The following is a 15000-nucleotide window of genomic DNA, read 5'->3' as shown; positions in this document are numbered from 1 at the left end:
TCACTCACACACACGCGCGCACACACACACACACACACACACACACACACACACACACACACACACACACTCACTCACTCACTCACTCACTCACTCACTCACACACACAAGCACACAGTTTTTATTTTATTTTACATATGCAAGAAACGCTTCTGAACCCTTTGGAATCCACCTGGAAATATGCATTAATAAAACCTTAAATGATGTAATATTATCATCACTTATACAGTATCATAATGATAAATGACAGAGACATGCACAGCACAGTTCTTTCATGTGCAAAAGATTCAAACAGCCATCACTGCTCAGCTATTATACCTCTAGGAACAACTTGGCATTAAAAAGCTCAGGTGTGATTTTGAGAGGTCTTGGTCGGCCTGAGTCAGGACTTCAGTCTAAAATACTGGTATTATTTGTTTGAGCCACTCTGTTGTTAAATGTGATGCAGTTTGACCTCTTTCACATTTTAGCTCACAAACACCCGATCACCGAACTTCCTCGCATCCTTAGGAACGTGTTGCCTTTCATCGAGCGCAAGCCAAACGGGCTGTGAGATTGCACAGCAGTGCTATACCATTACACTTCCTCCATCCACTCCTCCATCACAACACCCAACGTGTGTCATGCACCCACGGGACTTTGCTCCACCTGTGATGTGGAACCCTCATCTTTAATTAACTCCAGATGAGCAGTAATGGTATTTCAGAAGACTACATGCTTATGTGCCACTGAATACAAATCTTGCTTACTGTTTTCTTTATGCTATACTTATCAACTAAAATATTATCATGTTCACTGCCTACAGATCGCAGTGATCCCCCAAGGGCCATTTGTTTGAGGAATGCATGTCTATGTAGCGCTACCAGTTAATAAAGCTACATTCATATGACTGCTTGTGTCCGCATACTGCCTTGACCTCACATGTTACATATTCTTGATTGAGGTTCCTACATATTCTTGCAAATATACAAACTGTAGCTACTGGAATTATTGGTGTGTGCATGTGTGTGTATGTGTGTCTGGATAAGGGCAGTAAACAGACAAGATGGAGCTTGCATAAACAGATGTCTACCTGTGATATGGAGCTGTACAGAAAATGATGAGGATGGGTTGACATAGACGCACACTGACATGCATTGCAAAAACACCTTAAAGATTAAACTGCACCTGCTTTAACACATCCAAACATTTTTAGAGAGTTACAACTATTAAAATATGTGACAAGTATTTTCGCTTTGTCATAATGAGTGATTCCGTTTACACTGAGGGCTACAAATGGCAATTATATCCATTCAAAAATGTTATCCACATCACAACACGTGCGACAAGTAAACATGTCTGATCGTTCCAGAATCCACTGGAGTTCTCTGCATCATGTCCATCTAAACTTCATCCTAACCATGAAACATGACGGGGGGTGTGTAAGAGGGCGGGGTTACGTCACCCCGGGTTCTGACTGGCTTTGCAGAAAATACTACAGCAGAACTATGGCAGCCCGATCGAATAAGACATCCCAGAATTATCCTTGCCAAAAATATCCCTCAACTACTACAGAAACCATCAACCAGATAGAGCACTTTAAAATGTTGCGTGTGTGGTTTGTTAAGAAAGGTCACTTTGTAAGTGCTGCACATATAGGGATGTCTATATCACATTTTCTTGCAGAAGTAGTTAACACAAACAGCAAGAGAGAGGATGATGCTCAAAACAACAAAAACTATAAGGCCATCTATCCATCCATCCATCCATTATCTGAACCGCTTTATCCCACTAGTCAGGGTCACGGGGGGGCTGGAGCCAATCCCAGCATCTCCGGGCAAAGGCAGGGTACACCATGGGCAGGTCGCCAGTCCACCGCATGGCCAACACACACGCACACGCACACACTCACACCTACGGGCAATTTAGAGTGATCAATCAACCTAACACGCATGTCTTTGGACTGTGGGAGGAAACCGGAGTACCCGGAGGAAACCCACACAGGCACAGGGAGAACATGCAAACTCCACACAGAGCAGCCCAGACCGAGAATCGAACCCAGACCGCCTTGCTGTGAGGCGACAGTGCTAACCACCACACCACCATGCCGCCTAAGGCCATCTAAGAGACGTATATATGGGTCAGAAACCTGTAGGATTTAATAATAACATGTTCTCAGCTTCCAAATGTCCAGGAGATTATCGTTTAGCAGACAGTACATTACAGAGCAGTGTGACAGGGTAAAGGTGCGTTGCTGTAGGCTGTGAAGTTGGGGCCACGTGAGCCGTTGAATCAGCTAGCTTCTCCAGCTGTTCAGCCTCTCAATCACTGTCTGTCAACATTCTCTTGGCTACCTTTGGCACAAATTCCTTAAGACCTCCTGTGTCATCCACAGCACTTCCACTTTCACTGCAACCACAAAACAGAAGCACAGCCCATCTGCACCGCACTCGGACTTGGAAGAGATGGTTTCAGGTTTGTTTTACGACCTGTCAGTTGAGGCCCAGGATAAGTGTAAGTATCTGTTAAAGTGAGGGTTAAAACAAGGCTTGTCAAGAAGATTAACTTGTTAAAGGATGCTTCCTGTGTGTGTGTGTGTGTGTGTGTGTGTGTGTGTGTGTGTGTGTGTGTGTGTGTGTGTGTGTGTGTGTGTGTGTGTGTGTGTGTGTGCGTGCGTGCGTGCGTGCGAGCGTGCGTGCGCGCGCGTGTGTGTGTGTATGTGTGTGTGTGTGTGTGTGTGTGTGTGTGTGTATACAACAGCAGTTGACAATAATTTGAAAGGCCACATTATGTAAAGATAGTAAAGAAAATTTGGTATTTACAAAATACTGTAAACATTAGCGTTATTTAAGAGAATCACATTTTAGCATTATTCAGTTTAAAGTGCCTTACAAGTTTTAGATTTATTATGCAAATGAGGAGTGACAGACTGAGAGACAGACAAACAATCCTGTGAGGTATTCTGCATCTAAAAGTGTTAGACAGTGTCATCTACGTACTCCTGTCAGTTCAGTTCAGTGCTTTATTGCTATAACAACATGGATAACTGGAACATTTCAGTACTGTCAATACAGAACTAAAAACCACATATAACAGGGTTACATTATATATGTAATGTAAATGTAATTTAATGTAATACATAGTTCAATACACAAAACAAATAAACATAAAACACTAACACTAACTCTTGATGTAGTCGACAGGCACAGTGATTACTGCTCTGCAGTTTTTCTATATACAAAGGGACAAATTAATACAAATAATGACCAGTATGAAGACTGGTCCAGCAAATGGAATCAGGTGAGCTGGTTAGAATAACAAACCAGAATGTCTTTCCCTACTTTAGACACTATAGGATGAAAGAGATCATTGCCAGCAAGCATCTGATTGTAGATATTATGGCTGTATTGCCACTGACCTATAAAAGTAAGTCCTTGTACTTTAGTCATTCCTGAATTTCCTAAGCTGTCACAGGAAAAATCATGAAGTGCAGCTCTTGGAAAACTTGCTGCCTGTTTGAATGACGTGTTCTGTAGGCCCTGAGTAGGCACAGACTTGAAACGTTTACTGACAGTTTTAGCAAGACGCTGATCATAAACATTGAATGAAACCAAATTAGACCAACAATACACAAGACATAAATGACAGCCATGCTCTCTAAAGTTGACATAAATAAGGTCCAGTCACTCTGCAGTAAACTGTGTTGTGTGATTAGATTCTGCATGGCCAACATTAGGTACAGATGTGGCTTTGTGTAACTTTGAGAAAGCACACCTTACCAGCATTGCATATGGTATATAACTTCGATTTTTAACCAATTCAAGTCTGGTCACATATCATCTTGAAAGTTGCAAAGCAAGCAGCCTGTGACGTGCTCTACGGCGCTCCTACTGGATTTCAGTATAAACTGCAAGGGTTGTTCAACAATACTCTTTTTCAACTTCAACATCATTCATCATTAAAAACACATCAATGCCAAAGGGTAGTTTCCTTGACTTTCCCTTATAAATCATGTGATGTTTATTTTAAGGTTTTAAAAATAAAATAATTTAGGTTTAAAGTGTCGCTTTTCCGTTAGAATCCCTCGTGCAGAATTGACCATTCGCCTCATAAAATGTAACGGAAGAAACGCAGAAGAGATTCCCCGTGCCTGAAATGCATGAAAACTCAATCTTACCTCAGGAAATGTTAAAATCTTCTTAATAAAAACATATCTGTTTACGACCTTTCCTAAGAATGAAGTTTTAAAAACTCTTAGAGTGGAGGAAAGTTCATAACACTTTACTTACTCCCTTGGTGGTGGCGGGCGTTATAAGGCTGAGAAGCGCTATTCCCAGGAGTGCCATGAAGACGCTCATTTCTACATCGACCCCGCTTCACTTTCTTAGTAGACGTTTTCTTTTCCCCCTCAAACGATGGACCGACCTCTACACCGCTTGTAAATCATGGAGATTCCCACCAGTCCCAAGTTGGAAGTCACCACAGGGTCGCCACACCTGCGCTGCCACTGTCCCCCAATGAACCCCCACTACCTGTTGTCATATCAGCGTTATTAACACCTGCCTTCAGTAAACCACACGCCACACACCATAAGGGAGGACAGAAAGCGAGGCCGAAGAATATATGAAATATTATATTTTACTGGAGGCTTATTTTGGAGAGTCTGCGTTACCGTAAACTGGAGCGTAATTACGCAAATGAAATGAAAACGTAGCCACTACATCGGTCAGACGAACAGGTTCTCCGTCATTACGGTACCCGCTCAACTGGAGACTTGGGGTTTCTCTGACAGTTAAAAGTTCGCAGTGTTTCTGTTTTAACTTTTCGCCGTGTACCCTCATCTCTACATGTTTTTATTATTGCGTGTTAATGTGAAGTGGTGCTCAAGACCAGGTAAGGCCATTTAAATAAAAGTTCTGTCTAATAATTTCCGGTTCTAGCACGATGGGCTTTTTTTTTTTTTGGTTGACAACTTAATATTCCTTACCTACAGCTGACTTGACACTTGCTGGTGTTGATTTCTTTTAAATTTAAACTACCTTGTTTCCACCCAAAATATTAGCCTGACATTTTGAGTTAGAGTTAGGATGACCATTTCCCGCAGGAAGCGTGCTTAATTATACTCGAACTGGGAACTATAAATATTTTTATACGCTCTTCGTTTGGGACTTCTTTTATGCAAGCAGAACACAGTTAAACTGAGAAACATATCCAACCAATATGGTCATAATTCTGATCCCATGGCTGCACATCACTACTGAAACTCGGATTTGTCTGATTATGTCCATCTTCTAACATCACTCCCTCATACATGCCTCCGTCCAGAAGGAACTGTAACATAATTAGACGTTCTGGAGGGAGCGTCTAAGGTCTCGCGCGCCTGCTTGTCGCGTGCCTTGAGCAGCTGCTGAAGTTGAACAGCGTTTTAAATCTGCTTTACACGCGTTCCTCTAAGTTGCCTTTAGTATGCATACAGATCCTTGTATTTGGTGCTAAAATGTCTGTAACAACTAACATTTGGACCTTAGTCATGATTGAAATGATTTCTAAGGCTGCATAACATCGATTTTAAGCAATGACAATACTGGCTTTTACAGTGGTTTATCTAATCTGGGGGAAGGCTCTAATATGAAAACGAACAATCCAGCAAATTTGAAATGAGTGTTTTGTATGGATTACGCGTGCGGTGTGCACATGATCAGAAAACGCAAATGATTTTGGTGAACTTGAATGCAGGTCAGTCCCCAGCCATGTCAGATACAGAACTGAAGACATGGTGCCCTAATAAGAAATGAAACTATAAATGCATTAACTTTGATCATAATGAAATACTGACCAGTGGGTAAAGGAGAATATGTGTAAGTTATGGTTACTTTGAAAGTCTATCAAAGACATTTGTCTTCCTGCTGATGGTGGCATTTTTTAGATGTTTGTCTGGGAAAGTTTGGTTTGTTTCCATAGTACAGTGTTGATGTTACTTGGTACTTTGGTGACTTTAAAGCAAGACTGGCTAGCCCTGACATTGTCTTGACTGAAAAATAAGCGACCAGGAAAGATCTAGGCTATTTCATCCAAGACCAGTAAGCCACAGATATGCAAGTACAATCTATTCACTTCATCTGTGTTTCAGACGTGTGTTCCATTAACTTCTGTGTTTCTGCCTCATATTGTGAATACGAGAAGGGTAGAGACTGGACTAAAAGCATCTAAAAGCTGAACATGTTTCCCCATTCCTGAATCTCTCATTATCTCTGAATTTCATTTATTCTGTCTTATGTTTGCTTAGGAGTGTCAGCCAGGGGATCGAAAGGCAGACCAACAGAGCTGACTCTGCCTGTCAAACCCTTGCGGAGATTGAGGGCCCTATTAGAAGCAGGCCACGCCCTAAGTGGCAAATGAGATGTCACGTCCCTGCTGGATTGGCTGGATGAACATCCCTCTTTGGTGAGAGTGCACGCTGTCTGACAGAACTACCTTACCCAGAATCCTCAGGTTTCCACTGTCCTGTTCCACACTCATTGAGGCAGATCTGGACAGTGCATAAAATTGTGCTCAAATAGTCCCACGTGGGATATAATTTTTTTATAGCATAATGTTGTTATAAGAGACTGCATTTCTTTCATTTCTTTCTGCCATGTAATGTGGCAAAGTTCTTTTTTAATATGTCCTATCCTGAGTCAGATAGTGTTTGGAATGGCGTGTTGTGATGTTTGCTGGTGATGCAGGTGTGGGGGTAACATCTCTCCTGCTTCCCCATTATGTTTTACCAAATCCTGAAATGTTCGCTTTAGAATTGCGGCTATACTTGTTCCTTTGAGTACTGCGTTGATGTGCCCCATCCCCACTGTGTTTCTGTAGGTCGCTCCTGCTTGCTCATGTATTCAGAAATACAGTACAGGGGGTAAGTTATTCACTTTGGATTTTGTTTTGTTTGTTGTTGTTGTTTATTTGTTTGTTTAAGCCTCTGCCTTACAGCTCCTCTATTAAAGTTACATTTCCATTGACTTTGGTAATATGTTTTACATGAAACATAGACAATAGAAAAAGCAGAAATTCCACCAGATCTTTTATCGCCTATACAAATAGTTGTAGGACTGTAAAAATGGTTCTGAAAACATCGATTCTCCATGCTGGTTGGTGCAACAAGTGAATGGCTTCCAGGTTGCTGATAAAGTTTTGCAGATTGTGAGGGACACCGTGTTTGATTGCATTTTGATAAAAATGGCAACGAAATCTGCTGAGATATCAAAGCTTCAGTAACCTGGAATTATCTTTGAAGTCCAGTGGTACATGATCCCCTGGGGGTTATGAAGGCATATGCAAACAGAAGCCCGTGTGCTTTTGTTAAGCCCAGCCTGTAAGGAGAGGATTGCTCCAGGTGTGTAGGGGTGAGGGAAAGAGTGCAGACCTAAATGATTCCCAGTGAATGCATAAAGTGCTAAATTAACAGTTGATCTCAGGATACATGTTATGAATTTGGTTGTGTGTGTTTTGGGAGAGTACAGTATGGGTGGTGTGTGTGTGTGTGTGTGTGTGTGTGTGTGTGTGTGTGTGTGTGTGTGTGTGTGTGTGCACACGTGCACGCGTTCACACATGCACACTTGTGTTGTAGTACCTGTGGATTTCATTGATCTTCGCAATAGCCCTACTGGGCTCTGTGTCCCCAGCTAAAACCATAAATCTGTCTCACTCTGTCGAGAATCCGTTGATGTTTGGAGCCACAGCTCGATACAGAACATTACTTATGAGGAAAGATGGAAGATAGGTGGCATTCTTTCGGTGGTGGTGAATGAAGTGAAAGGTGGGGAGTGGGGTATGGTTGGGGGCAGGGAGGACAGAATAACTCTGAAGGAGATAAGGCAACATGGCGGATCCATACCTATCCACAGGGAACAAGGAATTCAGACATCCATTTCATCAGTGTAAACAATACAGCTCAACAGGTCGAGGGCCCAAAGAGGGAGAGAGAGAGAGAGAGTGCATGAGCAAAAGGAAAGAGAGCATAGAGAGAAATAGCATGGAGAGATGGATATAAAGAGCCAAAGAGGGATAAAGGGGGTGAACCTGGAGACGAGGAGAGAGATAAAGAGAGAGGGAACAGAGAAGAGTCAGTAGACTCCAGTAGAGAGACAGCTCTGTGAAAGTGAGAAAAAGATTGTGGGTACATTCTTATTTTGTGTGTGTGTGTGTGTGTGTGTGTGTGTGTGTGTGTGTGTGTGTGTGTGTGTGTGTGTGTGTGTGTGTGTGTGTGTTGTATGCCCCAGGTGCTTTGTCAGGTTTTCTGAGATGGGGTCAGTAAATCATAAAGTTGAACCCAAATCACCAGGTGTCAGAATACAGATGCTGTCAGTGCGTGCACATATGCACACACACACACACACACACACACACACACACACACACACACACACACACACACACACACACACACACACAAACAAACAAAATTGAAAATTGTCTTAATTACTCTAAAATATTTGACATGCAGTTCCCCCACCCCTAAGTTATCACGCACTATAAGACTCTGACTAAAGCTACTGAGCCATTCTTCCCAGGAATAACTGTTGAATGCACATGCACACACTGTCACCAAGGGCCAGCCTGGACACCAGGATATAGCACTGGATCTCCTGTGGGTGCCGACTCCCATGAGGCCCTGCACATAAACCAGCCAGCCCGCCACTCACGTGCTTTCAGTACACCATGGCTACGTCCAACCCACCATTAATTGTGTGTGTGTGTGTGTGTGTGTGTGTGTGTGTGTGTGTGTGTTTGTGCCTGTGCTCCTATGTTATCTGCTGTTCTGTAGAAGGTTATGTCTACTCTGTATCCTGTTGCCACTGCTGGGTGTAGCGGGCATACAGGTGGAGGTGAAGGGTGGGGGAGAGGGGCGTGGAGCGGAGATACTGGCAGCAGAAGGGTAGTGAAGTGATGGTTAGTAGAGAAACAAGACCAGCAGCTGGCACAGCAGATGACAGAGTCCAGGTTGTCTGCTCCAGCTGGGGCTCTCACTAATGGTCCTTTCATGTTGGTAGTACTCGCTGAACTCTTCAGCGTGAGTCTGTTCAGTATGTATGGTGTATACATGTATGCTATAAGCCTATTTTGAAAATGAGTACTTTTAAGGAATATATCTTTGCTCTAAGTTAAGAGTGTCGTCCCAGTGTAAATAGGGGTAGTTTAGACACAGCTGGGAAGAGAATGGATGAAACGAATGTACTGGTTGTACTGGAATTGGTCCTGGCTCTATCTCTGAGCAGGCTGTCTCCGGTTCAGTTTTGTATTCTGTGCTCTTCATAGATTTTGCATCGATTAATTCATCATTCATTTACATTTTTGCAGACTGTTGTTTGTTTGTTTGTTTGTTTGTTCTGTATCACACGTGTCTAGCTGTCTTCATAATTGCCCACAACACACTGTTATCACCTGGGTGGATGGGACCGGTGTGTTGTGTCTGAGATCATGTGGTGTTACCTGAATCGGGTATTCCCTTTTATGTTTGTGTGTGTCTGATTATTAACAAAGACAAAATGATAAACTGAGATGATACGGAGAAAAACTCTTAAGTCGTTTACGGGCTACATTCTTTTGATTTCACTCAAATCAAATATTTCCCACTTCTCACGTAGTCCGTGTCGACTTACTGCAGTAGAAGCGTCAATCACAGAAGAATGGGATCGTGCTAATTGCTAGCTCGTTGGTATTTTATTCCAAGAATTAGTGTTCTGGTAGGAAAAATGCTATTATAGTCGAATTATGTAACTATTATGTCTTATTATGTAATGTATTGTCTAAAGCATGGCTGCATGGTCCAGTGATTCTTTGAGATTTTAATCATAGACAGCATTGGGTCAGAAAATAGCATGGTCTCATTAACTGCTGTAAATCTAATTTGACGGGTTCTCATGGGATCGGGTTCTAATGGGATAAGGTTCTAATTAGAATGGGTTCTAATGAAATGGTCCTGATTGTATGGTTGTCATGGGATCATTCTAATGGGATATAATATAATTTAATGGGATTGATCTAAGAACACTGTTTCTAAAGGAATCGTTCTGATGTGACAGTTTTAATGGTTTGTAATCTGGTTTGGAATCATTGTAATGACATGTCGTCTAAGATGAGGGATTTTTTACTCTAATGGATGTCTGCAACATTTTCATCACTTTCTTCCTGTAAATGGCATGACAGCTGTCAGTGAGATTATAGCTGATGGACCTCAGGAAGCAGGTTGATGGTGGGTGCGGGTTGCCAGTTCAGCTGAAATGAGATTGTGACAGAGGCTGATGACGGATATGATGGTGGAGTGCATGTTAAAGTCTCAAGAGCACCCAGGCGAGGGTTTCAAAGCTGCGTGATGCAAGCAGGGAGCTGATCAGGACTCAAAAAGGTGTAGCAGGTGTTGGAACTGCATCCTCTCAGACCGCAGCAGCTCACGTGTACCTGTGCTGGGACTCGGGTGGTATTATCTATGGCTGATTAAAGGTAGGAGATGCAGACGGTGGACACAGATACATCAGGACCCCTCCAAGCACTGAACACAAACTTTGTGATGGGAAGCAATGACCAACCTACCAATTACCTATTTGATAGAAAAATACATATTAACCAAAGACAGGTTAAATCACAGATTGACTGGTTAAATCACAGACTGTAGCTTGTTGGTCTGTAGCTCACACAGAAGTATGTCGCTAACAACCCCCCCCCCACCCACCCACCCTATTTTTTCTACTGTAAGATGTTCCAAGTAGTGGAGAGGGAGATAAGGAGATTGTTGAGAGGTGTAGAGTAGGAGAAAGCTGCTGATGGTCATCACCCCTGGTACCTGAACGCTCTAATCTCTCAAAGCTCATCAGCATGCTTATCGTCCAACCAGAATGCTCCATCTCAAATGAAGTCATTGCAACCCCTCAGAACATTAGAGCTCATGCAAGCCATTATCCCCCTGAAACAGCTGCCATGCACAGAGTGTGTGTGTGTGTGCGCATATTTGCGGTTGTGTGAGAGAGAAAAAAAATGACGTCTTCGCCTGAACTCCGGTGTAAGCTCCACTGATTGTAGTGATGTTCGATGGAACACTTGGAAAACAACATTAGAATCATAATGTGAAACTGTATTTTTGGAGGGGCTTTATTCTGTGTGTGTGTGTGTGTGTGAGAGAGAGAGAGAGAGAGAGAGAGAGAGAATGTTTGCCTGCTTGAGCGTGTGTGTGTGAGAATGCAGGCACTTCCACTCTCTTCATTTTCATCCACTGTTTGTAGATTTTGGCACAGAGCTTTGCATTTCTGACTCCTTAGCAATAATTACTGCTCTAATCATAGAACTGTTTGTTTATGTGTGGAATGGGTGTGTGTGCGTGTATGTTTGTGCATCTGCGTGTTTGTGTGTATGGTTTTGGGCGGGTGTTTTTGTTTGTTTGGGTTTTTTGCATGTTTCAATGGAAATGTATTAATTTGTTCATAGAATTGTGTGTTCTATATTTGGTCAACTCTGTACTCTCTGCTGTGTGTTTTTCCTGCAACAGGAAGTGCTGTGGAATTTAGTCCGTTCATTGGTTAGATGATTTTATTTGCATCTGCATATGTTAATACAGCCTTGTCAATCAAATGGACATAATACTGGAGTACATGCACTAATGCAAATCTGGTTTTAAACTATTCCTCACGTTACCGTTTGAAATTAATACACATTAGACCTTTTCACAGTTTTTCAAAGTTATCATAATCTTATGTAATGTTTCTTAATCTTATGTAATGTTATTGTCAGGGATGCACATAAGTGGTGCGCAGGTGCGCATGCGTGGTCAAAATTATCGATGCGCAACGTGAATTACAACGTGAAGCGTGTTTGCGCAGTTGGCAACCCTGGTATTAACTGCCATTCAAATTCATGTGGCTATAAGTGATGACAGTGACCTAAAACATATAGGCACAAAGCGTTTTCAGTGTTTTCTAGCCAACATGCTTGACACTGGAAAGATTTTGCACTTCACATCTCTCATGTTCCAGCAGGAGAAGCTGACTATTGGTGAATGCATGAGCTCATGGTAGCTATTGGACAGCTGACACTACTGCTTGACAGTGAAGGCGAGTACAGGAAAGAAGCTGTTTCAAATGCTGTTGCTGACAGGGACAAGTCTGATGTATTGAGAGGTTTAATTCAAGAGTTTGAAAGCAGATATGAATCACTCAAATCATGCGATCAATTTTTAGTATTTGATCCTTCAACTTGGCCTCAAGAAATGCAGCACCTCCACAGTTTTGGTAACAAAACACTGAATAACATGCTCCAGAAATATGAGGCCAGCTTGTCTGTTGCCATTCTAAGAGAATGGCTGCGTTTAAAGCAGTCAGGGAAGCGTTTGGCAGCCTCCTCTGTGTATGACTTGGTCAACATAGTGAAGATGAGCAATCCAGATAGTTACTCCAACATTCACAAAGTCATTCTGTTGTCCCTTACACTGCCCTTGAGCAGTGCTGCATGTGAGAGGGGATTTTCACATCTCCATATGATAAAAAATAAGTACAGATCCCACCTATCAAACTTGCAACTCTCATCACTGATGCACATCATCTTGTCTAGGATCACAACAGAGACATTTGACCCAAAGGCAGCTGGTGATTTATACATGCACACAGCTCATCGTAGGCTAAATCAGCCCTCATCATCATCCACCATGTTTGAAAGGGAGGAAGAGGGTGATGAGAGCAGTCAGGAGGGTAGTGATGATGAATGCTTGTAGTATTTCCTGAATTGTAAAATGTGAGCACCAAGGAACATCTTTAGGTGCTCCTTTGAGAACTAGACCAAAAATGTTATGTGCACCCCTGGTTATTATTATTGTGTTACTAGTCTTCACTTCAGTTTGTGACTCTAAAGCTATCTAAAGCTCTTGGGTTTAGATAATGGGGTTTCTGTGTGTGTGTGTGTGTGTGTGTGTGTGTGTGTGTGTGTGTGTGTGTGTGTGTGTGTGTGTGTGTGTGTGTGTGTGTGTGTGTGCCATGTGCCGAGTGCTCCTATACCGTCCAATTTCTCTGTTTCTACTTTTTGGGTATTTTCTGAACTTCCTTCCCTGAGTGTTTCCATCACACACATCTTCCCACTGCTTTTTCTGCTACTGTTTTCTTATCTGCTATCATGATGTCTGGTCGGTTTCTTGTCTGTCTGGATCTAGAGATTGTACTGGTCTTTATTGTTTTCCACCTCTCTGTAGCTGCTCCCATTGAGACGAGCAGACAGGCCTGGCATGCAGTCTTACATGTAGTGCGTGCAGTTGCTTCCAGCGTGGTACATGCTGCTACTGTGTGCTGAACTGTCTGGAGATTTAGGCGATGGCTTTGAATGGCCTAGTGCTTAGTACCTGTTCTTGAGACCCCATGGTCGGTGCTTCTGTCTTGGCATGACAGTTAATGTCATCACCATGAGGTGATGATGGCAGCTCCACTCCTGGGTGTTGTATCCATACTCCGTTATTGATGTTATTGAGGTTGATCTGTTTGGTCTCGGTGGACCAACCCGGATAAGAGGTTGTAAATAGATGGATAGATAAAAGCGATCCATGCATTAGCCAGCATGCTAGTGATTGTGCCAGGAGCACACTGTCGGCTGTACTGTCTATATTAGCAATTCTGCTGTTGCGCAGAGTTCACTGATGGCTCCGGAGTGTGTTGAAGAAGTGATCACCAGGTTGAACTCGCTGTGATCTGTGTATGCGGGGCACTTAAAAATAAGCAACCGTCGCAAGATTGCAACACTGTGTCTTGTTCCATTTTGTGCGCGTGTTTTTATTTCAGGTCTGTGTACGTCTAAGATGTACAGCTATGGCTGTTCCCAGGAAGAATGATGTCTGATTACACAGTTTATCTCAAGCTGTTCCTCCTCTCTCTCCACATACCCATGTACCTGTAAAGACTAAACAACCCCACCCCACTCAACCCATTTTCGATCTCTAACAGCTTCTCCATCTTCTCCGTCACCCACCCTCCACTTTGCTCTATCTGTCTTACCCCAAAAGCACGCGTGCATAGCTGTGGAAGGGAGAATCTCACGCGTACTGTCTCGTCTCGTACCGTCTGGTCTCGTACCGTCTTGTCTCGTACCGTCTCGTCAGGCTGCTGCATGTGAGAGGCACAGCAGATGGGAATTCTCCACAACGGATCACTGAATGATGTGGAATTCTGCACAGCAGATCACTAAATGATGTGGAATTCTGCTCAGATGAGAAAAAGGATGTCTTAAGCAGTCTCGCTTTCCTAAATGCACTTACTAAAGACCATTAGACGTGTTAGTTGGTGCTTGTTGTTCAGTATCGCAAAAAAAAAAAAAGTAATTGAAAATTACTTAGCTTAGCATGTTTTTAGCACTTAGCTAATTAGCACTTGTATTATACTCCAAAGCCACCAAACTTTCATTTATTCATTTTTACTGGTGATCTGTTTTGAAAATATCAGCCACAAGTCATGATGTCCCCAGGGCAGCTGATGATGTGATGTCCATGCTTACGTTCACGTTTGTGTATGGCTTACATGTGAGCTTCACATACTCCTTTTCAAAATTGGTTTGTACAAATACAAGTGTGTGTCTGTGTGTGTTATGAGAGTGTTGTTATTTAACTATGCTCCTGACCCTAACGGGTGATTGCGTTATTGTTCTCAGGGGAGGACATCAGAGCCATGTGTGGGACGAGACTGCAGCAAGTGTCCTTGCTTCCCATTCAAAGGAGCCAGAGTAAGCAAATGATGTTATTATGACCTCATATCTACATCATTATGACCTCACAGTCTCAGTATTGTTACACGTCAATCAGATGGTTATTTGTTTAGTCATAGTTCTTCTTGTGGGACTTTATTGACACACAATAGCCTTTCACAGTAGGCTTTCACTTTAAGCTCTTCTGACTATTGTTACTGTTATGTCCATTGTATCTTAATCATAAGTCCACTCAAAGTTGGAGGTTAATTAATTAGTGGGTAATGAAGGAGCAGCTGATTTGGTTTCAAGTTGTAGAGCTCAGTACATCAG

General features: G+C 42.6%; 2 protein-coding genes across 2 annotated transcripts in view; one reads left to right on the top strand and one right to left on the bottom strand.

The window, feature by feature from the left end:
* col4a3 (collagen, type IV, alpha 3) overlaps positions 1-4642 on the bottom strand; it is a 44148-nt gene extending 39506 nt beyond the window's left edge. Inside the window, exon 1 of the mRNA XM_076975843.1 lies at positions 4269-4642. Coding sequence (XP_076831958.1) covers positions 4269-4337 — 69 coding nt within the window. The 5' untranslated portion in view covers positions 4338-4642. The remainder of the gene's footprint in view (positions 1-4268) is intronic.
* col4a4 (collagen, type IV, alpha 4) overlaps positions 4579-15000 on the top strand; it is a 46415-nt gene continuing 35993 nt past the window's right edge. Inside the window, exons 1-4 of the mRNA XM_076975844.1 lie at positions 4579-4872; positions 6266-6423; positions 6838-6880; positions 14635-14706. Of these exons, the coding sequence (XP_076831959.1) occupies positions 6380-6423; positions 6838-6880; positions 14635-14706 (159 nt within the window). The 5' untranslated portion in view covers positions 4579-4872; positions 6266-6379. The remainder of the gene's footprint in view (positions 4873-6265; positions 6424-6837; positions 6881-14634; positions 14707-15000) is intronic.

The sequence above is a fragment of the Brachyhypopomus gauderio genome, chromosome 16 (assembly GCF_052324685.1).
Source record: "Brachyhypopomus gauderio isolate BG-103 chromosome 16, BGAUD_0.2, whole genome shotgun sequence".
Classification (NCBI taxonomy): Eukaryota; Metazoa; Chordata; class Actinopteri; order Gymnotiformes; family Hypopomidae; genus Brachyhypopomus; species Brachyhypopomus gauderio.
Note: the sequence above shows the minus strand (reverse complement) of the source record. Positions and strands in the feature narration are given on the sequence as shown.